At 43.5% G+C, this 24,672-nt stretch overlaps 1 protein-coding gene across 1 annotated transcript in view; it reads left to right on the forward strand.

Moving 5' to 3' along the window:
- LOC110090495 (vitellogenin) overlaps positions 1–24,672 on the forward strand; it is a 52,695-nt gene that overhangs the window by 19,271 nt on the left and 8,752 nt on the right. The window contains exons 4-8 of the mRNA XM_078381558.1: positions 42–210; positions 9,804–9,941; positions 10,530–10,722; positions 14,992–15,125; positions 22,719–22,822. Of these exons, the coding sequence (XP_078237684.1) occupies positions 42–210; positions 9,804–9,941; positions 10,530–10,722; positions 14,992–15,125; positions 22,719–22,822 (738 nt within the window). The remainder of the gene's footprint in view (positions 1–41; positions 211–9,803; positions 9,942–10,529; positions 10,723–14,991; positions 15,126–22,718; positions 22,823–24,672) is intronic.

The raw sequence follows: 24,672 nt of genomic DNA on the forward strand, positions 1-24,672 counted from the left end.
CAGAAAATCTTAGTTAACCATCTGTTTTCATTGTTTCAAAGGAAAGTCTTGGAACAACATCCATTGTTGTTTTGCTTCCATAATGGGAAGATTTTGAAGATCTTCCCCCAAGAGAGGGAGCCAATCTGGGCACTCAACATCAAGCGAGGTATTCTCAGTGTTTTCCAGACATCTTTGGCGGCAGCAGTTACCAACAGGACCGTGCAAGAGGTAAGTAGTGTTTAGAATTCAAACATGGTTTTAGTCAGTAAATATTCTTGACCTGAACCCCAAAGATTTCCAGCTGCTAATAATAATAATAATATAATATAATAATATAATAATAATATAATTTATTGTCATTGTAAGTATATACACAGTATACCATACAACGAAATAATGAGGGGCATTGATTATTTACTCTGGAGTTTGCATCAGATCTGGCATGGATAAAACCAAATTAAAAACTGGTGACTACACAACACAAAGCTAAGTGCAGGAAACCTGATGAAAAATGTCTCTTTCATGGGGAATTGTCTTTTTAAAATTCAACTGGCAGGGATGGTTTAATTTTGCTCCTTGCTGGCATTGCTTTTCTCTGCTTTCTCCCCTATGTGCTGGTAAGGATGTCAGTTCCTATCAACCAAATGTCAGTTGTTTCCAAACAGTACAGTGGTGCCTCGCTTTACGATTGCCCCGCATTACGACGAATCCACTTAATGACGGTCTTTTTGCGATCGCAATTGCAATTGCAAAACGATGGTCTGAATGGAGGAATTTCGCTTTGTGATGATTGGTTCCCTGCTTCGGGAACCGATTCTTCACAAAATGACGTTTTTTTAACAGCTGATTGGCGGTTTCAAAATGGCCGCCGGGTGATTAAAATGGCTCCCCGCTGTGTTTAGGGACAGATTCCTTGCTATACAGGCAGCGAAAATGGCCGCCATATGGAGGATCTTCGCTGGACAGTGAGCTTTTACCCCATTGGAATGCATTGAACAGGTTTCAATGCGTTTCAATGGGGTTTTTATTTTCGCTTTACAATGTTTTCGCTTAACGGCGATTTTCCTGGGATGGATTATCATCGTTAAGCGAGGCACCACTGTATTTTAAAAAGGCTTTGAAGTCAGTGCTGAAATATAATATTGATAGGCCTCCTCAGGAAAAGAAAAATAGAAGAAAATTGCCAATTTGCACTTTGCCAAAAAAGTGCTGGTAGTTAATCCACAACTGGCATGAAAAACTTGGCAAGCTTGATGACTACAGCTATTTCACTCACAGAAACCAGGAGAGGCATATTTTGCAAAACTGCAGATCACAGGTGATCTAAGCATATCTTTCCCACTGTCACATTGAGCGTTCACAATACCTTCATTTTAACAACAGCAGGACTTGGCCACATTCTTGCTAGATACACTACTTTACATGTGAATGAGATGAAGTCCTGAAAGGAAAGAACTGTCCAGCATCAGGAGACCAAGGCTGGCTTCTTAGCTAATGCATGCATGCCATTAAATAATGGTGGAAGAATAATGGGCAGAATCAAATAAATTCACTATTGTCTTGCAGACACAATACCCTGTTTCCTGGTGCTTTCACAAGCAACAGTTCAATTTATTATTTCAATTGTTCAAATAAGAGTATCAAGGACATGCCTTTCTCTAAAATCCCTGTGTGTTGTTACCAATGGGACAGAATGCTAGTTCCAAAGCAGCATAGTAGTCTATTTCCTAAAATTAATGTTGTCTATTTAGGCCTATAGCAGGTAGCTTTAGAGTAGAAAAGACATATTGCAATGCCCATGAGATCTCAAAGTGATCTATTCATTCCAACCGGGTCCCAAATCAAACCGATGGGTTTTGTGTGCTCCTTTCCAGATTTCAGCCTTTAACTTTAACTCCAAATTTTCATCCTTGTTTCCCTCAAAATACCACTACTTGGTGCTTTCCACCCAGCTTTTAAAAACTTTTTCCCATTCTAAGAGGCTGAAATGCTTATGCCAAGTGTCACATACAGCACTGATGGTACCTGTCTGTCATGGGTTTGGAGGGAAAGTTCCATCCTATGGGGAGTGGAAGGCGGGACATCAGGGGGGAGGAGCTGTACTGTATATATATTTGGAGCTTGTGTGGAGAGTGAGGAGTTGGAGTCTGTGTGTCAGACTGGGTACAACTGTTTGTCAGTTAGTACATACCTGATAGGTTCAGGTTTCTATTTAGGTAGCCAGAACTGATAGGTTCAGGGTCTGTGCGTTACCTTAAAGGGTTCAGTGGGAACCAAGCTGTTGTATGTGTGTGATTGGGGTTATGCCACGTTACATTATCCTATTTACCTGATTCTTTTATGTACCCTGTTTGTTGTTTCAATAAACCTTGTTCTTGTGTTTAGTAAAATCCATTCCTGGTCTGTGTGACTCCTTACAGGGAATGGTTGGTGGCAGCATAAGTACAGGGTGGCATACTCCAGTAGGTCTGGGGTTGCCACATTGATTGGTGTCCAGCGTGTGGGATACGACTGGTCCAGTTGTCCAGTGGTCCAGCAAAGCCTTGGCAAGTGTGCCCAGAGCAAGGGGGGTCTAGTCAGGGAAGATCTGAGGGCGCGTAGGTAATCTTCTAGGCTTACCTCACGGGGAGGTAGGCTAGTGGAAGAACGTGCACACTCAGATTGGGGGGACTAGATTAAGGAGCTCTGAGGCAACCCGTTTTGGCGGGAAAGGGCTGAGGCAAAGCTGCGTGAGGTAACAGTGATCTAGCCTGTCTGCTGTGAGGCCTAGCAGAGGGGGTGGATTCTGCCTGGCAACAGTTGCAAGTTGGTGCTGAAGGAACAGCAGCAGTCTATAGAAGGCTGTTTCTGAGGCAAAAGGAAAAAAAGTCGTCGTTTTATTTTGAGGCTTGACTTTTGAAGGCAGCCTGTTCTGGGGGGATTATGCCCTTGACTCGAAGCCAGATGGCAGAAATGGGGGAAGTGAGAGAACCACAGGGAGACCAAGGTTCTGAGGAGGAATTTGGCTCAGTGCAGGAAGAGAGCACGGGAGAACTGACCTCAGAACTCAGGAAAATGCTCCTAGCCCAACAGCATGAACTGAGGGTGAGGGAAATGGAAAAAGAAGAAAGATTAGAGAGAGAAAGAATGGAGGAAAAGGAAAGGGAGAAACAGAGAAAATTTGAGATGGAAAGGGAAGAGAAACAGAGACAGTGGGACTTAGAAAGAATGGCGTTTGAAAGGGAAGAGAAACAGAGACAGCTGGAGTTAGAAAAAATGGCGTTTGAGCTGAAGAAGCTGGAGATAATGAGTAGAAATGGGAATAACAATAATAATGAGGGGAACCCAGGGAATGGGGAAGGCAGCCTGTCTAAAACTGACCTGAAGAAATTCCCTGTGTACCACAAGGGAGATTGCCCTGAGGTGTTCTTTTCCCTTGTGGAAAGAGCGTTTGTGGACTTCTCAGTAAGGGAAACTGAGAAGATGACTATTATGCGATCTTTGATCAGTGGCAGCCTGGCAGAAGTCTATGCAGAGATGCCAGTGGAACTGCTGAAAGACTTCGCTGAGTTTAAAAAACTGGTGTTTGCCCGACATGGGATAAATGCGGAACAGCTGAGGCAAAGATTCAGGTCACTCACAAAAAAACCAGAGCAGACTTTTACCCAAGTGGGGGCCCAACTGGTGAGGTTGCTAGAGAAATGGCTGTCTCAGGAGGGGATAGAGACCTTCCAGCAGCTCAAAGACCTGATAGCGCTGGAACAATTTTATTCAGTCCTGCATGGGGAACTAAAGTTCCATGTGAGGGAGAGGAAACCTAAATCGGTGACAGAAGCGGCAGAGATCGCAGATTTTATTTCCCAAATAAGGAAACCCTTAGGTGCTGAGGGGAAAACTGTGGGTAAGCCCAAAGAAACCTACAGCAGGTACTCTCAGGGACCAGGGAAAAACCAGCAAGGGGGAGGGGCCCATGTTGAAGGGAAGCCCTCAGACATGAAACCACCAAGACCTCAGATTTTGGAGGGAAAACCAAAACCAGATGAGAAAGACTCCAAGTACAGCAGAAAATGTTATTTCTGTCAAGGAAAGGGCCATCTAATCTCAGAGTGTGAGAAATTAAAGCAGCTAAAGGGAAATTTGCCTCATGATTTGAGTGGAACCAAGCCAAAAGCTGTGTTCTGTGTCCAGACAGAGCAAAGCTCCTTGCCATTGAGGGAGCCTGTTGCCATGGCTACTCAATCTGGACCTGTTACATCTGCTGATCAGGCTGAGGAAAATGGTCCTCTTGTGGAGGTCAAGCGCTGCTTACTAGTGAGGACAGATTCACAATTGTTTGAGACCGCAGGGGTGGACGTAGGAATACTTGACCATCAGTATAGGGGGCTAAGGGATACTTGTTCCCAGGTGACCCTGTGCCATCCAGATATTATTCCTAGGAAGTATATAATCCCAAATGAGAGCTTGAAGGTGGCAGGGATTGAGGGGCAGGTGATCTCACTGCCAGTAGCTGAGGTACCTGTGAGCTTTCAAGGCTGGAGGGGAGTTTGGCGGCTAGCGATTTCATCGACTCTGCCAGCAGCCGTGCTCGTGGGAAATGACCTGGCTGAACATGTGAAACGGGTGCTAGTGATTACATGCTCACAAGCTACCACGGGGACAGTTCAGGGGGGTACTGAAGAGCCCGAGGTTGAGGCAGATGAGGGTAGTCCCGAAGCTGTGGTAGAAACCTTAACCACAGACAGCAAATTTGGCCAAGAGCAAAAGGCAGACGCCACTCTCCGAAAGTGTTTTGAAAAGGTGACAGACACCCAGCTAACACCTGAAACCCCAGCGAGATTTCGCGAGAAAAAGGGAATTTTATATAGAGAGACCCTGATGAATATCTCAAAAGGGGGAGATGGGATCAGAAGTCAGCTAGTTGTACCTGAAAAGTATCGCCCCATGATCTTACAAAGGGGGCACTCTGACATGTTTGCTGCGCACTTAGGGGTGAACAAAACACAGCAGAGAATCACACAAAATTTTTACTGGCCTGAAATAGGGAAGCAGATCAAGGAGTTCTGTAAACAATGTGATGTGTGTCAGAGGCAGGGGAATAACCGTGACAGGACCAAAGCGAAGTTGTGCCCTTTGCCTGTGATTGACACCCCGTTCAAATGTATAGGAGTGGATATTGTGGGACCTTTGCCCAAGGCCACAAAGAGGGGGAACCGGTTCATTCTCACCATTGTGGACCATGCCACGAGGTACCCCGAAGCCATACCCTTGACTAACATCGAAACTAACACAGTGGCAGATGCCTTGGTGGGGTATATGTCCAGGATGGGATTTGCCTCAGAAATAATCACAGATTTGGGCACATCGTTTACATCAAAGCTCATGAAACGGTTATGGCAAATCTGTGGAATTAAACACAAGGAAACCACTGCCTATCACCCCGAAAGTAATGGGTTAATGGAGAAGTTCAATGGGACTCTGATGCGCATGATTAGGGCTTACTTGGCAGAGAATCCAAACAATTGGGACCAGAAGCTGCAATCCCTTTTGTTTGCTTATCGATCAGTGCCCCAAGCCAGTACCGGGTTCAGTCCGTTTGAACTTTTGTTTGGGAGAAAAGTAAGAGGTCCACTTGATTTAATCAAACAAAATTGGGAGCAGATCACCCAGGATGACCCACAAGATGTTGTGAAGTACATAGACACTTTAGTGAATGCCCTGAAACCCTACTACCGAGGGGAACAGAGGGTTTTATTTGCGATAAAAGCAGCTGAGAGTGAGGAAGCTGAATTACCCTTCTGGGAGGGTAGAGGGGAAGTGAAATACAACCCAGATGAGGTGAAGATCAGTCCTGCACTCACCCAAGACCAGCAGCAAGAACTAAAAGTGCTGCTCACGAAATATCATAAGGGTTTTTCAATTAAGCCAGGGATAGTGAGAGGAGTGATCAAACCCCTAGAGGCCAAGATAGAAGCCGTTCGTGATTGGCCCAGACCCAACACCAAGAAAAAAGTCAAATCATTTCTTGGGTTGGTGGGCTACTACAGAAAGTTCATCCTGAGGTTTAGCGAGATGGCGACTCCGCTGACCGACCTGACGCGGAAGAAGACTGATGACCGCATCCCGTGGACCAGCGACTGTGAGGAGGCGTTCCAGAGGTTGAAGCAGGCGCTCATCCATTATCCAGTGCTGCGTGCTCCCGACTTCGACCGGGAGTTCATCATCTATACCGATGCGTCTAACAGCGGGATAGGAGCAGTTCTTTGCCAGGAGGATGAAAATGGTGACCAGCATCCAGTGTCCTACCTGAGTAGGAAACTCCAGAAAGGTGAGAGACATTTGGCAACCGTGGAAAAGGAGTGCCTGGCCATAGTATACGCGATTCAGAAGGCCAAACCTTACATCTGGGGAAGACATTTTGTTCTGTGCACTGACCACTCACCACTGCAGTGGTTAAAGACAATGAAAACCCATAATAGTAAACTTATGAGGTGGGCTTTAAACCTGCAAGATTATGACTTTGAAGTGAAGGTGGTCAGAGGGTCAATGAACTGTGTTGCTGACGCCTTGTCAAGAAGACCCGACGAGTGAAGACGGCGAAGAAACCATGGACTATGTATATTTTGGTGACCAAAAGTTAAATGTACCTGTTTATTGAACAGGCTTGGTTTGTATTAATAAAGGTAACTTAATGTAATGCAAATATTAATGTTTAAATGCATAAATGATATGTTTGACCTAGAGTGAGTAAGTATGGGATTGTGTTATAATGTATAACTGTTTTGTGTTTTGATCCTGGTTGTTTTTTTGGAGAAAAGCACTTTAGCTTTTCCCCCGCAAAACAACTTATAAAGAGGGGAGGTGTCACATACAGCACTGATGGTACCTGTCTGTCATGGGTTTGGAGGGAAAGTTCCATCCTATGGGGAGTGGAAGGCGGGACATCAGGGGGGAGGAGCTGTACTGTATATATATTTGGAGCTTGTGTGGAGAGTGAGGAGTTGGAGTCTGTGTGTCAGACTGGGTACAACTGTTTGTCAGTTAGTACATACCTGATAGGTTCAGGTTTCTATTTAGGTAGCCAGAACTGATAGGTTCAGGGTCTGTGCGTTACCTTAAAGGGTTCAGTGGGAACCAAGCTGTTGTATGTGTGTGATTGGGGTTATGCCACGTTACATTATCCTATTTACCTGATTCTTTTATGTACCCTGTTTGTTGTTTCAATAAACCTTGTTCTTGTGTTTAGTAAAATCCATTCCTGGTCTGTGTGACTCCTTACAGGGAATGGTTGGTGGCAGCATAAGTACAGGGTGGCATACTCCAGTAGGTCTGGGGTTGCCACACCAAGAAAGGCTTAATTCCTTGCAGGAAGAGCCTTGGAAGGTAAAATACAGTATTATTTTGGGTACCACCATTTTTCATTTGGCATTCAACACCACCAAACAACCCCAAGAACAACTCTAATATTAATTTTTGCCCTCAGGCTGAAAGCAGTCCCTTCAAAGGACAGGCCTTTTGACTAGAGCTCAGTAGCTCTCCTCTGTCCTTCCAGGGGCTCATGGTAGGAATATTGTCAACATTTTTGTACTGGCTGCATTGACTGTGGGGCACTTAGAGGTGCCCAAGTGCTGGGGGTTGTCTCAGTGGCTGCTGATGTTGGCTTATGGGTCACTGAGCCAGGTCCTGGGTTCAAAGATCTTGAGCTTTAGGGCCCCTTTGGCCTCTGGCCAAATTTCTACTCTGTGGACAGGACTGATTCCTCAGTCAACGTGTCTGAGTCACTGCTGAACAACTGAGTCCTCATAATTGCTCAAGTAGAGGGAGAGAATGGAGTCTATAAGCAGATTTCTAAATGACTTGCAGAAGATCCTTAGCATGTAGTCCCAACTCCTGGCAACAAAAATAATAGCAAGAAAAAGAAGAACAGCAATTGCCAAAAGTCTTCCCGTGAAGTAAATTAAGTTACTGGAGATTCAGAAGAATGCTGTGTGGAAAACCAAGAATAACTTCTTCTTCTTCTTCTTCTTCTTCTTCTTCTTCTTCTTCTTCTTCTTCTTCTTCTTCTTCTTCTTCTTCTTCTTCTTCTTCTTCTTCTTCTTCTTCTTCTTCTTCTTCTTCTTTTTTGCTCTTTTTAGCTTGCCTCTGGTATTGGCCTGTGCTCAGTATGTGAATTCTTAGTACAGGTCTTGTTGTCAGAAGCCTAGCTATTTTGCACTTAGCTCTGTCTGGTAAATCTCAGGACATTAAAATGTTTACTATGATTACTATGGTAGCTGTGCTATACATATGCTGGTTTGTTTCCTTTAGCGTGTTGGTTGGGAATGTTCTAATGACAGCATTAACCTCATTCAATAGTTTCTTCTTCTTCTTCTTCTTCTTCTTCTTCTTCTTCTTCTTCTTCTTCTTCTTCTTCTTCTTCTTCTTCTTCTTATTCTTATTCTTATTATTATTATTATTATTATTATTATTATTATTATTATTATTATTAGAGATGGAGATGAATAAAAATAGATCATATTTTTCAACAAAAATAGCTGATTTGTTAAATATTTGTTGATTCGTATTTGTCAAATTTTAACTCCAATGAATACAGATTAACAAATATTTTCCCGTTTTTATTCGTCCTTCGTAATTTAAAAAAAACATTCTGCCTACTGGCCGCCAATCAACTGATCAGTGGGCCGAAAGGCAGCCACCCACCCTCACAGCCTACCACCACCACGTTCCTCTCCCTACCTTGCCCCCCACACCCCTGCCAACACTCCCTTACCGTAATCGCCGCCACTGAGGTCTCCATCTGGTCTCCGCAGCCACGGTGTGTAAAAAGGGAAACTGGCTGCCCTTTGCAAAGATAGCGACTGAGGCTTCATTTAGGGTAGGGAAGCTGCAGCTGCCATCTTTGTGAAGGGCCACCTGGATTCTCTGGTGATGGCAGCAGGGGAGGCGGGGTGGTTTTTTCAATAACCCCCCACAAATCTACAGATAACTTCGTTATTCATCGCTTCATGGGGGCAACTTCGTGCTTCACGAATTGTCACCTTTTGATGACTCACGAATTTCACTATAGCACTCAGAAGAACTAAATACACAAAAAGGGAGAGGTGGAAATTGCCATTTAGCACATTGTTAGCACCTCAAGACAGCCCCATGCAAATCAAGCTCTCTGATCTACTGACTCTTGAAAATTGTCATCTGGACAGCTACAGTGATTCACTAAGGGAAAACCTGTTTGATAATCTAAATATATCACAGATCAAACCATACATGTAATCTCACTCTTATTTATGCAACAATTCCTCCACAGCAAGACTGGGATGATATTCCAATATAGATGCCATTTTATAATTATTAACCAGAGATATCATACACTCAATTATTTTTAAACTTCCTTTCTCTTCACCTCATTCATTTTCCATTGACATCCAGGCTCAAATTAGTGATGGGAATGAATCCTTGCATATCTTATCCTCATAAATGGAGGATGACTTATCTAAAGATTTTTAAAGATAGAATCATGAAAAGTTTTGTTTGCATCTTTTTCAATTGTCAGCCTGTCATTCTATGCTTGCTGTGAATGTCTGTTTTTATTCTCAAAGGAAAACTGTCTTTACACAGACAGTTTGGACCAATAACATAGTAGACTACAATGAGAAAAAAAAATATCACTCCATGTCTTGTTCTCACCTAGAAGCAAGTAACCTTCCAGGACTTGAAAATTGGTCACTCTCATTGAGTTGAGTTAGCCAAATGGATACAGAGTTTACTGAACATTCTGTATATCCCAGGCTCAAATTATGCATTTTAAAGTTAAAAGAAATAATCCTTACTTCTTGTGTTGTGACTAGGTGGATATCTTGGGGAAATGCCCAACAAAATATCACCGGAAAGGATCTCTCCTTTGGAAGACAAAAGATTTAGACCTCTGTTCTCACCGATTTTCTTTGTTCACTTCCCTAAGGTCTGTTGCTCTGCCCAATGCTCCAGTAAGTACAGAAGCACTTCCTTACTGTTTTTTCTCAAGGGACTAGCTGCAACAGAAGACTGTCATGGTTAGAAGGAAATGCAACTCAGATGAGGTTTATGTTCCGGCTGGTAGCTGGTGCCCAGCGGGTACGAGAGAAGCTAGACAATGTTGGTGGTTAGCATATGATCTCCATGGTGGGGAGATCTTGAAGAAAGGTGTCCTGTCCCAGGCTAGAGCACAAGGTTTATGGACCTCCAGGCTCTGCAGTCTCAGGCTCTGGGATCTTTGGCCATCTGAGTTTGAGGATGTCCAGTATCTCCAACTTGAGAGTCCTTCTGGCTTTTCCCATGGTGCTTGAGCTTAGCATGTCATCCATATGCACCATAGGTTCCTCAATTTCTGAGCCTAGGGTCAAGCTAACCCCTTGGATCCTTGACTTACCACAGTCACTAAAGAGTCGACAGTGAGTGCCTTGCTGAGCTGTGAGATTTAGTAGGTGCTGAAAGATGCCTTCTTTGGCACCAGGGCTAGCAGTGTTGCATTAAGCCAAACAAGGAGTGTAATACATCAAATGAGTGTCAGAAAAGACTATCTTCCTATGTTTCAGTCTCAGGAGCAGCTCCTGTCATCCAAACTTGAATGTGTTCAGAGGTTTAAGGAGCAAATCCTAGAAGAAGCCAAATGTACAGAATCCCACCTTGTTAGACCTCCTACAAAGAAGAGTGGTGGAGTGAAAACACAGATTCAGACCTCAATGAAGCTATTCAGAACAGATGCTGGTGTCACAGTACATGAAAGAGGTTAGTAGATGCTTGTAAAAGACCACAAATTAATGAAAAGTCTTTTGCAGGGGAGCAAATTCTCCTCCTCCATTATTATAAAAGATGTATATTGTACCCTACAGCCGGAAGAGCTGTCCGTGTGTGAGTATCCATACAAGACAAGGGACTGCCTGCCCTCAACATTTGCCATTTATGATGGTACAACAAAAGGAAAACAGGACCCAGGATCAGTGGTGGCAATGGTGTGATATGAGGGGATGCTGATAAGTATTGAGCCTTTCCCAGAAAAAATTGAGCTAGGAAGCTGTAACTGCCACACTATTCTACATATTCCCATAGGAAGTCAGTGAGCTTGCGACATCTGTTCTGCAGCTTCTTAAGTCCCTGCAAATAAAATTCTCCTGACTGCTGGTGTAGTCACTCATTTGCAGTATTAGTTGCCTCCAGAACACTCCCAAATCATTGTCCCTTTAGGCGTTTCTTGAGTTTGGGGAACAGATAATAGTCAGAAGGAGCCAGGTCGGGAGAATAGGGTGGATGGGGCATCCCTTGAAAGCCTAAGGAGGTCAATTTTCCCATTGTTTCACCTGCAGTGTGTGACGAGGCGTTGTCATGCAACAGGATGACACCTTTGGAAAGCTTTCCTCCATGTTTTTCCTTGATGTTTTCCCTCAACTTCATCAATAAAGCACAGTATATTTTGCATTGATGGTTGAACCCTGTTGGAGGTAGTCCACCAGCAGAACTCCCTTCTTATCCCAAAAAACTGTTGCCATTTGCTTCTGCACCGACCTTTGCACTTGGAACTTCTTTGGCCTGGGGGAACCACTGTGCCTCCATTCCTTAGATTGTTCCTTTGTCTCAGGATCATAACAGCAGATCCATGTCTCATCACCAGTTACTAGTTTGCCCAAGAAATCTGACTCATTTCTTGCAAAATGTTCCAAAACAGCCAGCGATGACTCTACATGTTTCCTCTTTTGTTTGGTTGTCCAAAGTTTGGGGATCCACTTTGCTGCCAGCTTTCTCATTTCCAAGTCATTCTGGATAATGGCACCAACTCTCTCACATGATATTCTCAGATACATAGCAATACTTTTGGCTGATATTTAGCGGTCCTCCATGAACAGGCCTTCCACTGGGTTTCTCACTTTCAACGCTGAAATACCTAGCATTTAACTGTTGCATATGAAGGGCCACTGTCACCCATAGTTTGTGACATTTCATCATGGATCTGCTTTGCACCTTTCTCTTGGAGAAACAGGAACTTGATTATGGTCCTATGCTGTTTCACATTGAACTTTTCTGGAGGTGCTGCCATGTTTACTTTGGACCTGAACATGAAAGATAAGCAGCCAGGCCTTTAACAATGGAATGGGCCACGGTAATAATTAATGAGTCTCTCCTTGAGGGCAGATTTCCATCTGCCCTGAAGGACACGCTCATTAGGCCCATTAGGAACAAACCTAGTTTGGCGGCGGATGAAATTGGCAATTATAGGCCCGTCACCAACATTTCTTTCTTAAGCAAGGTGGTTGAGAGGGTGGTGGCCGATCAGCTTCAAGCGCTCCTGGATGAAACAGATGCCCTGGATCCATTTCAGTCAGGCTTCAGGCCGCGCCATGGTACAGAAACGCCATTGGTCGCCCTGTGCAATGACCTACTGAGAGAGGCCGACGGGCAAAGTGTCTCTGTTGGTTCTCCTTGACATCTCAGCGGCATTTGATACCATTGACCACGGTATCCTCCTGGGGAGGCTCTCCGAGTTGGGAATAGGTGGTCTGGCACTGGCCTGGCTCCGTTCCTTCTTGGAGGACCGTCCCCAGAGAGTGCAGCTTGGGGAGAGCGTCTCGGCCCGGTGGAGCCTCAATTGTGGGGTTCCACAGGGGTCGATTATCTCCCCAATGCTATTTAACATCTACATGAGGCCACTGGGTAGGGTCATCAGGGGGTGTGGAGCCTTGTGTCATCAGTATGCGGATGACACCCAGCTCTACATCTCCTTTTTGCCAACCGCAGGAGATGCCGTTCTGTGCCTTCAGTGCTGCCTGGAGGCCGTACTGAAATGGATGCAGGAGAACGGGCTGAGGCTGAACCCGGACAAGATGGAGGTACTGAGGGTGGGCCCTCGGCCCTCCCACAGTTGGGGATTTGGGAAACTCCCTCTCTTTTGGGGGGGTGACTCTGCCCCCCAAGGATGGGGTCCGCAGTTTGGGGATACATCTGGACCCGGCGCTCACCATGGAATCACAGGTGGTGTCGGTGGTCCGCACTGCCTTTTTTCATCTCAGGTGGATAGCCCAGCTGCGGCCCTACCTTGATGTGGGGGCACTCACCATCTTGGTGCATGCGCTCGTAATCTCAAGATTACTGTAACACACTCTACACTTTCTTTGAAGCTGCTGTGGAAACTTCAAGTGGTGCAGAATGCGGCGGCCAGATTACTCAGTGGAGTGAAAAAATTCCAACATATCTCGCACACTTGGGCCGCATTGCGTTGGCTGCCCATCCGATTCCGCATCAGCTTCAAAGTGTTCACGCTTACGTATAAAGCCCTAAATGGTTTAGGGCCTCGATATTTGGCGGAACGCCTACTCCCACCAAGTTCTACCCATGTCACTCGTGCGAGCCAGGAGGTGAGGCTGAGGAGCCTAACGCCGAGGGAGGCCCAGAAAGAGAAGACAAGAAATCGGGCCTTCTCGGCGGTGGCTCCTCGCCTTTGGAACAAGCTACCTCCTGGGATTCGCGGGGCTCCCTCACTGGGTATCTTTAAGAATCAATTAAAGACATGGATATTTCGGCAGGCCTTTCCACCAGACAATTCCTGATGTTCCTCTTCTTTTCCTCTCCACTGGATTTCTATTTTTGTAAGGTTTTTATTATTTATGCTGTTTTATATATGTATACTTTTATTATTTGCTGATTGTTAGCCGCCTAGAGTGGTCCTGAGTTGGCTAGATAGGCGGGATATAAAACAAATAATGAATGAATGAATGAATGAATGAATGAATGAATGAATGAATGAATAAATAAATAAATAAATAAATAAATAAATAAATAAATAAAATCATAGGTAGTTGATTTTTGCACGATTGAATACAAATTGGCCAATACACCCTGCAATTTATAGCTCAATTTATAGCTCAATTTTTTGTGGGAAAGGCTCAGTATCAGCACACCCCCGTAAAACAGGTGTGGACCTTATTAGTCTAATTTTTAGAGACCTTCGGGTAGTGTGGGCGGCATGTAAGTTAAATAAATAAATAAATAAATAATTTCATATTTATTTATATAGTTAGTTAGTTACTTAGTTAAACAGCTAGGAAGAGTATTTATCCAAGTGGCAAAAAAGTAGCAGGTGCCAAAAGACAGACTGTATAAAATATCAGGTCAAAACAAAAGAAAAATAAAACATAATGAAGACAAAAATGTTGTGGCATCTTAAAGACTAACTGCTATTTTTAATGTAAATGCAAGCTTTCATTGACAAGTCCACTTCCTCCAAGAAATTAGGAGTTAGTCTTTAAGATACCACAACATCTTTGTTTTCTTTATTTATTTTCATGTTTTTATGTTTTGTTTTGGCCTGATACGCTAACACAGAGTGCCACGGCTAACTCTTCCAAAACTGCAACTGTATAAAACAGAATTTATGTCCTTTGGTTTTCTTCTGGGCCTGGACTGGGGCTGTGCGGCTCGCCCAAGGCTACACAGGTTGGTCTTCTCTTGGGATGCAGCAGGGAACTGACACACGCCCCCCCCCCAAAGATATGTAACTCACTGAGCTTTCCTGCCAGCACAAATTGTAAGCTTTCTTATTTTCCTAGACAAGAAGTCTGAATGTGATTTCCAACCAAGGGTAAAGTGTGTTCCACTGTTGCCAGCCCTCACTACCAACAATGATCAGGACTGAGGCTGAGAATGAGTGGTTTGCTACTGTTACCTAGATGTCACTAATTTAGAAATGTAGGTGATATCTTTATTGGATCAGTGAGAAAAAAAATCAACTAGATTACTGGATGGTAATCCATTTTCATCATGCTAACTATCAAAGTTTCATGGCATGGTGGTTGTTCATGCCACAGAAATATTCTTGAGCCGTATGCAAACTGCTGGTGGGGGGTGGGGTTGGAAACTCTTCCCCAAACAGCAGCTTGGAATTTTTTTCTCTCATCACTTCTAACAGAGAATCGCCAAGCAAGCTGCATTCCACATACACCCCAATATTATTGTATTCTCACATTACTCACTGTCCATAATCCTGTAATGGTTTCTCTTCTCCAGCAGACACAAAGGATATCTATGAAAGCACCCTCCTCTACGAAAAGGAAAAAGCAGCACAGTTATCAGGAGAGGAGGAGGAAGAGGTGGTGGCTGATATATTGCAGAAGCTCTGTGTGAAACCTAGGGTAGATCTTGAGGTAACTTGTCACTTTCATTTATGTATTGCTAAAGATTTTCACTCACTGTTTGGTGCCCCCTGTGTTGGGCACGGAAACCTGTAGTCCTTCATGTTCCCATGTTCCCTCATCATTGGCCAGACAGTGTGGAATTGATGGGCATTAGAATGCAAATAACTAGAGGGCCGCATGCCTCCCAGCCCTGCTCTGTGTGAACTCCCATGCTCTTGGTAATTTGAAGTGATGCCATTCAGACATAGGTTTCCTTTGACAATGAGAACTATGCCTTCACTCTCGAAAGACTATGGTAACATGCTCTGAATAGTGGAACAGTGTCTAGTGTGACTGAGAAGTCCGATTCGAGAGTGACAATCCCTTCCCCTGTCCAGCTCCCTGGTTTTGCTGCTTTTGGGACTGCCTCTTTGCCTCAGCTTGCTGGACAAGGATCTCTTCAAATTGGGAGAGGCCGTGATGCAACGCCTGCCTCCAGGCTGAGCGCTCAGATGTCAAGGTTTCCCATCTGTTGAGGTCTATTCCTAAGGCCTTCAGATCCCGCTTGCAGATATCCTTGTATCGCAGCTGTGGTCTCCCTCTGGGGCAATTTCCCTGCACTCATTCTCCATACAGGAGATCTTTTGGAATTCAGCCGTCAGCCATTCTCACGACATGCCCGAGCCAACATAGACATCACTGTTTCAGTAATACCCATAGTGTGCATTGAGAATAAGGAAGCAATGTGTCCTCATTTGTGTCCTTCTTGAAAGAGAGCAGGGCTCTGTTTGTGGTGCTGTGGGAAGACCGTCTTTCCATTCAAATGGGTCCTCTAATTGGGTTGCTGTCCAATCCAAGTGCTGTATACAGGTAAAAGAACAGTAAGAAAGAAAAGCTGGTCTTGGCGAGTGTGCTGTCAGGGCCATTGGGAATTAATCTTCAAGTGCTCAGGCATGAATTGGAAAGCCTGGCCCATCCAAGTCGAGTTTAAAGCTAAAGTACCACAGGAGGAAAGAGCAGGCCCTTAAACCTGGCCATTACTATTTAGCATGTGGACACTGAATTGAACAGGCACTCCTGATACATCTGGATTCTACAAGAATGATTCCCAGCGGTTAAAGTAGAATTAATTAGACTGCTATAATCCACATCTACACAGTTATAGAAGTTCAATTACACTTTCACTGCCATGAATCAAATTTGTTGAGGCACTCAGAATTCCATGTTGTTCTTCAGCCGCTAAAGCTGATGTTCCAGTGCAACAAAGCCAAGTAGCTAATTTGCATTTTAAATGAATTAGCACATTTATGCAACTGTGAGCAACCAGTTTTACATATTATGAAAATCAAATGCATTAATTGTTGCATTTGTATACTAATACATTTTCATCTTTGGCACCACTTATATTTATAAGCACTGATTTGAGATAAACTGTGTGGTACAATAGTTACCATATAGTACAAATGAAATTCAACAAAAGACTCAAATTGAAATAAACCCCTGTTAAGTATTATTCAATATCTTTCAGCCAAACCTAGATTACAGGATTGTTGCGAGAATAAATTAGGGCAGAGAAACCTAGTTGCCAGGTATGCTACTAGTGCGTACAGTAGTGCCTCGCTTAGTGACATTAATCCGTTCTGGACAAAATGTTGCTAAGCGATTTCATCGCTAAGAGAAATTAAAAAGCCCATAGAAACGCATTAAAACACGATTAATGCGTTCCTATGGGCTTAAAAACTCACCTTAAGCGAAAATCCTCCATGGGGCGGCCATTTTCGGTGCCTCTTAAGCGAGGAAACACAGCGGGTGGCCATTTTGTTTACCCAGTGACCATTTTGAAACCGCCGATCAGCTGTGCAAAAATGGGCACTTTGCGATGATCACTTCCTCGCGATCATCGCAAAGTGAAAAAATCCCATAGGGACCATCGCAAAGGATCACAAAAGCAATTGCAAAAACCCCATTGCTAAGCGATTTCATCGCTCAACAGAGCGGTCGCTAAGTGAGGCACCACTGTATATATAAAAAAGTGATTTATTGGTTTCCGGTAATATTCTTCTCAGATAATCAACATTATTTACCATAATTGATAGACAAAACAATTACATTACCAAATTAACAAACAACACAGTATGACAACATCATAGGAACTACCCATAAGTGACACATTACCATGTGATCTGCGAGGGGAAATTAATTCAAACTATAGGCATTATGGGCAAAATATGTATGATTTCCTTCTTAGTTTGTATATTTCCAATTTCCTACAAGCAAAGGTAAATTTCTGAATTATAGGTGCTCACCATTAAAAGATAGATATGGTATTCTCTCTCTCTCTCTCTCTCTCTCTCTCTCTCTCTCTCTCTCTCTCTCTCTCTCTCTCTCTCTCTCTCTCTATCTATCTATCTATCTATCTATCTATCTATCTATCTATCTATCTATCTATCATATTTTTCTGTGTATGACACTTTTTACTTAAATAATTGGACAAAAAATTGAGGGTCGTTTTATACATGGAAGGCAGCCACTTTCCCTGCCTTTTGCAAAGCCACAGGATAATGCAGCCATGAAAGGGTGGCACGATTGCACCCCTTTGATCCTGAAGCAGCCATGAAAGGGCGTCAGGATCAAAGGGGTGCGATCGTGCAAATGTTCTAATTTTCTAATTTGGGGGTTAGAAAAGGGGGGGGTCGTCTGATACATTGGGTCGTCTTATAAATGGAATCATACAGTATCTGTCTGTCTGTCTATATGGAAGATGCTGTTTTGTTTTATGCAAAATTTTGTTTTAAGCAAAGTTAAGGGCTAGAGAGAAAGTCTGTGTTATTATTCTTTTATCTTAAATTATAGCTTTGAGAATATTAGAGAAAACAAGACCATCTCAATATATTTTATTGACCAATAGCCAGAGAGAGGTGATGATTAGAGATGGAGGTACAGTGGTGCCTCACTTTATGATCGCTCCGTTTAACGACAAAATCGCATTACAGTCGACCCTCGACTTACAGACGGCTCGACTTACAGACTTTTCAAGTTGCAGACTTCTCTGGTTGCAAAATTTAGATTCGACTTGCAGCCGGAGAATCGACCTACAGACCAGAAAAAAACCAAAATGGAACAAAAATAGAATAAAAACTGCCAGTTGTGGGATTAATCAGTTTTCAATGCATTGTAGGTCAATGGAGATTCGACCTACAGACTTTTCGACTTACAGCCACTGTTCCAATACGGATTAATTCCTTAAGTAGAGGGTCCACTGTACGATTAACTTTTTGCGATTTTACTATGGGGGAATTTCGCTTCGCGATGATCGGTTCCCTGCTTCGGAAACCAATTCTTCGCAAAACGATGATTTTCCTCCAGCTTATCGGAAGTTTCTAAATGGCCGCCGGGTAAACAAAATGGCCCCCCGCTGTTTTCTGGGATGGATTCCTCGCTGCACAGGCAGCGAAAATGGCCACCTTATGGAGGATATTCACTGGACGGTGAGTTTCCAGCCCATCGGAACATATTAAATGAGTTTTAATGGGTTTCTATGGGCTTTTTAATTTCACTTTACGTTTCCGTTCTACAGCGATTTTGCTGGAACGAATTAACGTCGTAATGTGAGGCACCACTGTATTTGTATTCATATACAATTACAAATATTCCCCTCATAGCTGAAGTTAACAAGGGTCTGATGGTGCTGCCGGACATGTGAGTGGACTCCCCAGGCAAGGGGAGAGAGGATGAGTCTCCCTGCATGGCTACCTACCGAGTGGCCAACCAAGCAGGAAGAAAACGGGGCTCCAGGAGTGATTGGAAGGATGAGTGAGGCTGCTGGCGCCGCCAGACGTGTGAGTGGATGCTCCTGCCTGAGGGGGTGGACCCTCGTTAACCCTAGCTGCTTACTTGTATACGACTACCCCCATCGCTAGTGATGATCTAAGGCAGGGGTGAGCAATTAATTTCTATAGGGGGGCACATGAAAAAGCTGAACTGTGTTCAGGGGCCGAACCAACTTTACTTAAAAATAAAATGAAACAGTGTTATGATTGTTTTTATTTTAAATTTGTTAATCTTCACAAATACTAAAGAGTTTTTTGTGGTATGTTAAAGATAAGCAACGGATCAACTTTAGACAAAAAGCTATACAGTGGTGCCTCGCATAATGAGCTCCCCATTTAACGACGAATCCGCATAGTGATGTGGATTTTGCGATTGCTTTTGTGATCGCACTGCAATGTTTAAATAGGGCAAACATTGCATTGTGATGATCAGTAAGTGTTTCGCTTACTGATCTTCACATTACGATGTTTTAGAACAGCTGATCAGCGGTTCCAAAATGGCCGCCACGTCAACAAAATTGCTGCCCGCAGCATTTTCGCGCCGATTCCTCGCTTAAACAGTGTTTAATGCGTTCGTATGGGTTTTTTTGCCCCGTATAGCAACGCTTCCGGATAGCGACGATTCATCCGGAACGGATTATCGTCGCTATGCGGGGCACCACTGTAAATGGTTTTGATGTTCAAAACTGTATGCAGGCCGGATAGGAGCGGCTTGCGGGCCGCACTTTGCCCAGGTCTGATCTAAGGCCTAAGGAGCCTCATGGCACAGTGGTTAAACTGCAGTACTGCAGTCAAATCTCTACTCCCAATCTGTGTTCAGTCCCAACAGATTCAGGCAGCCTTCCATTCTTCCGAAGCGGGTAAATTGTGTACCCAGCTCACTGATAGGTGTGTGTGAATGTGTAGCCTGCATGATTAAATTCTAAACCTCCCAGAGATAGCTTGAAGCAGCACACTTTAAGGCAGCAAAAATTTAATATCATGAAGGAGTATAAAATTGATTTGTTTGGGGAGGGTAATTTTATTGTCAGGTTTGGGGAAATGTACTTGTTACATTTTTTGTGTTGTGCCAAAATAAAGTGGCTCCCTTTGGATGCACCAGGAATTGGGTAAGAGAGCATCATTTTGCTGCCCTGACCTAGGCAGCAAAATGTTTTGGTATCTAACTATCTGCTGGCCTTTTATGACATTGCAGATCTGATGTCTGAGGCAGCTGCCTCGTTCTCCCTCATGGTAGAGCCAGTACAGACTATTGGTATGAAGAATAAATACATCGCAATGAGTGATGGCCCTTCTTCTGTTGTTGGGCTTTGGAGGGAACCGCTACTTTGCTTCTATGGGCCTTCAAAAGAGGGGTGAATAATATGCATGATTTGGTATTGAACAGACGGTCTCCTGTGCTCAGTATCCTCTGTGTGGGCTGTGTCTATTATATGGACATAGTGTCCCTATTATACTCTTAGTTCACACCCACCCCCTTCCTTCCTATCTCCATCTCTTTCTTGAAAAAAATGCCCTTTTTTGGGGGTTCAAAAAAGCCTGATGGGAAATGTCCACATCATTGCCTGGGAAACCATTTCTTTAGTAGCCATCTATAGTCTTATTTCTCCCATATATTGTTGTGGCTTTCAATGGGGTGAGATTATGTGTTTTGTTCACAAAACCCCAAGAATAAATAACAGGGGACTGCAGGGAGAAACCCTCCGCAGCAGAGGAAAAGCACGTCACTCAACAGAGGAGCTTTGCAGAGTCAGTTTCCCAAACCCATTGTGAGAACAGATGAGATTTAAATGCAGATCAAGTAATGGGCCATTAAATAAGCAAATGTGTTGGGCTGCAGGGGGAAGTGGGAGGGAAAGCTGTTTTGGAGATGGATTGCCAGACCAGTCAACAGAGCCTGGAGCCCAAAGAGCTGGAGCGAGCTTCGATTCCCATCCCCTTGTTGTGAAAGGATCCTTAAGGGTTCTGATGGATACATAACAGCCCATTAGAATATGTTTCTCATTAAAATAAGTAACGTCCAGATTAGATTATCTAATTCAGTGGTTACCGGTCTTGGAGCAACAGATGTTCTTGAACTAAAACTCCCAGAAGTCTTCACCAGTAGCTGTGCTGGCCGAGGTTTCTGGGAATTAAAGTCTAAGAACATCTGGGGACCTAAGGCGGAGAAGCACTGATCTTGTTAACTAATTAATTAGTTAATTAACTGGATCCAGTGTAATCAATGTAAAGGATTGTGAAGATCCAGGCTGAAGTTTTGGCTTCGCCATAAAACTCCTATGGTGGCCTTCAACCAGCCATGCTTGCTCGGCCTGGCCGATTTCATAGGACTGTTGCTGTGAGGATAATTGAAAAAGTGCATATGGCACCGTCTTGGGCTTGAAGAGTCTGGGAAACAGACAGTGCTTGGTTTCAAACCCCCTTTTTTGAGAACGTAAAATCCAGCTGTCTTCATCTTTAGGACAAACAATATATTTAAAGCAGTGCAAAATACTGTATTAAATTATGATTGCATTTAATTATATTGGGAAGTAGTTATAATAGAAAATCAGATATTAATAGGTAAGTTTTAAAAATCAATAAATATCTCACTCACTCGGTCAAGGAGCACGTTATGCATTAGCTGTCAAGTTTCTGAGTTTGATCAACCGGCAGATTGTTGCAGCCCTGGTTTGCACTGCAAACTCTTTACAATGTTGTATAGTTGTGTACCAAAGGCAGGCACTTCAGTAAAGACCCTGTGAGCTAACAGAATGCTCAGCATTTGTCGAAAAAGGAGTGCCTATCCCTCACTTCCAAAAGCAACAAAATATGTAGTTTGGATCTCCAGCCAGCACTAGCTTTGAAGTCTGGCAATAAATTTTTTCCCATCAAAGAGAGTGAGAGAGAGTAGGAATGTGAAGAAAAGGTAAAAAAATTATGATTTTGACCAATTACATTGTTTTTTTACAGCAACTAATCAAAGGTTTCTGATCAACTTCAGAATTATTCTGTTTGTAGGTTGTGTTTTTTTCAAAAGTTTCCCCATGCGGTCCGTGACCCCTTTGATGTATGGCAGAAATACTTTATTTGTGGGTGGCTGTTTTTCTTCTTCAGTTCGGTGTTGTTTTCTTGGTTTGATGGCTCTTGTGATTTCATTTTTGGAGTAGCCATTTGCCTGTAGGGCCCAATTCAGATGGTTGAGTTCAGTGCTGAGAAACTGAGCTTCACAGTTCCGATTTGCCTGGTCTACCAGTGTTTTGATTATGCCTCTTTTTTGCTGTGGGTGGTGGTTGGACATTTTGTGTGGGTGGGTTTTCTGTAGACCTTGTGTCCAGGTCGGAGGTCAGTTTTGCGTAGGACCATGACATCTAAGAACGGGAGTTGGCCCTCTGTTTCTTTTTCCATGGTGAATTGTATATTTGGGTAGATGCTGTTGAGATGGTTGAGAAATTCTTCCAATTTTTCTTCACCGTGACTCTAAATTGCAAAGGTGTCATCCACATATCGGAACCAGACTGTGGGTGCGAGGAGTGCAGAAGCCAGGGCTAGTTTTTCAAAATGCTCCATGTAGAAGTTTGCTATAACCCACAGCAAAAAAGCCTATCTCACAGCCATAAATACTGCATTCCCAAGCCAACTACACCAGAGCACAGGTTGTTGTCCTCTGAAGATGCCGGCCACAGAGAATGGTGAAACGTTAGGAAGAACAACCTTCAGAACACGGCCAAAGAGCCCGAAAAACTAAGTCACTCAAATTTTTAACTCTTTCATGTATAATTATATACAAAACTTCCATTTTTTTTCTTTCCAGTCTGCAGAGCTATTCATGACATTGGTGTTTGAGCTTCGGCATCTCTCTTCTGATGCTTTAATGAGCCTGTGGCAGAGATCTTCATCAAAGTGTCAAGATGACTGGTAAGATAGCTCCCACCCCAACTACAACAATGATCGAAAGGACCAGAAATATGAATCCTCAAGGGTACTTGTAAAAAGGTTGTTCAGGTTAGGCTTGACACAGCTGGTAGTCAGCTGCAAGATTTTCTCTGCTCATTTCAATATGTATCCTCTACCGTGATTTCTCGAAAGTAAGACAGGGTCTTATATTAAGTTTTGCTCCAAAACACGCATTAGGGCTTATTTTCAGGGGATATTTTATTTTTTCATGTACAACAATCATACAGTCATGTCATCTTCTTCTGGTTGCTGCCCAATGGTGGAGGGCGGGGTTTCACTTACCTTATTTTTTGGGTAGGGCATATATTACAAGCATCCTGAAAAATCATACTAGGTATGTCCTCTGAAGATGCCGGCCACAGAGACTGGTGAAACATTAGGAAGAACAACCTTCAGAACATGGCCAAAGAGCCCGAAAAACCCACAACAACCAATCATACTAGGTCTTATTTTCAGGTTAAGTCTTATTTTCAGGGAAACAGGGTAGTTATTTCCAACTTGTGAGGGCCCTCCCAGGTTTTTCTATATATAAAGTACTCAGAAGTGGTTTACCATTTGCTTAATAGGGTAGTCCTCTGAGATTGTACAGCTTGTCCAGTGCTACACGGGTAGCAGACCTGTAAAGTCATTAGCCATACACCCTCCAAGTAATTTTATCAGGTCCCTCTTGAAAGAGGCATCGAGGGGATTCAAACTTTCAGCCCCAGATCCTATCTTAGTGAAGCATTTGTCTTACACGTAGAAGCAGTGCTCCCTTAAAGAGAGAAAGACATCTGTTTTTCCTAGCAGGAGGAAAAATAGCTCTCACTGCTGTATCTTGCAAATTAGCTTGTTCTGCTTTGTAATTGGTCGTTGGAAGGTAAGCAGAGGCTTAATTTGCAAGTCTGATTACTTGTGCATATCTTTTGAAGACAATGGTGCTAATAGCAGGAAATGCACAATCCTTCTAACATTTAGTTTCACCTTTAGCTACTGTCAATAAGAACCTTTAAATTAAAATATTCTGGTTTTTCTGGCCTCATCCCTTTATACGCATTAAGAGCCTCACCCACCACCTCAGGAACATTTCTGAAACTGAATTTTTTCCCTCTGGTTGGAACAAATTCCTCATTTTTGTCTTCAATTCACTTGCCATGAAGACCCTGGGATTAACTTTTGCAAGCTCTTCTCCCAATTCCACAAACATAAATCAGCAAAATTAGAGGGGGGGAGGGAAAAAGGGCAACAGATTAACCGTTTTGTTTCAGTGAGCTTTTGTGGATCAAAACTCACTTCCTCAGACCCATGACTGGAATCCTGTTGTCATCAGATAGGACAACAGGATTCAGCTGTGTAGTTTCAAGTGCCATGGGAGCTCACACTGAAACAAAGCTCTAAATTTGAAGTATGGTTAGCCAATCCAATAGATTTGGGATGTGGGCCTCCTCATTTGCAGTAGCCACTGAATCAACTTTAACTGATTCCATTGAGAAGAACCCTCTTCCTCTTTTTCTGCTTGAACAACTCACAGCTCAAGAATGGGGGACTAGTCATAAGTAGAGATGGGGACAAATATAAAAATGGATTGTTTTTTCAATGAATATAGCCGATTCATTAAATATTCACCGGTCCCTATTCATAAAAATATAAATCTAGACCAGGGGTCTCAAACTCATTTTACCTGGGGGCCGCTGGAGGCAGAGTCTGGGTGAGGCAGGGCCGCATCACATTTTCTGCCAAGCGGAGCAAGAGCCCGAGGAAGCCGCCCAGGAGTTTCCTTAGCCCAACTGGGGCTCAGAGGAGGAGGAGGAGGAGGGGTGCGCGAGCCCTCG

The sequence above is a fragment of the Pogona vitticeps genome, chromosome 13 (genome assembly GCF_051106095.1).
Source record: "Pogona vitticeps strain Pit_001003342236 chromosome 13, PviZW2.1, whole genome shotgun sequence".
Classification (NCBI taxonomy): domain Eukaryota; kingdom Metazoa; phylum Chordata; class Lepidosauria; order Squamata; family Agamidae; genus Pogona; species Pogona vitticeps.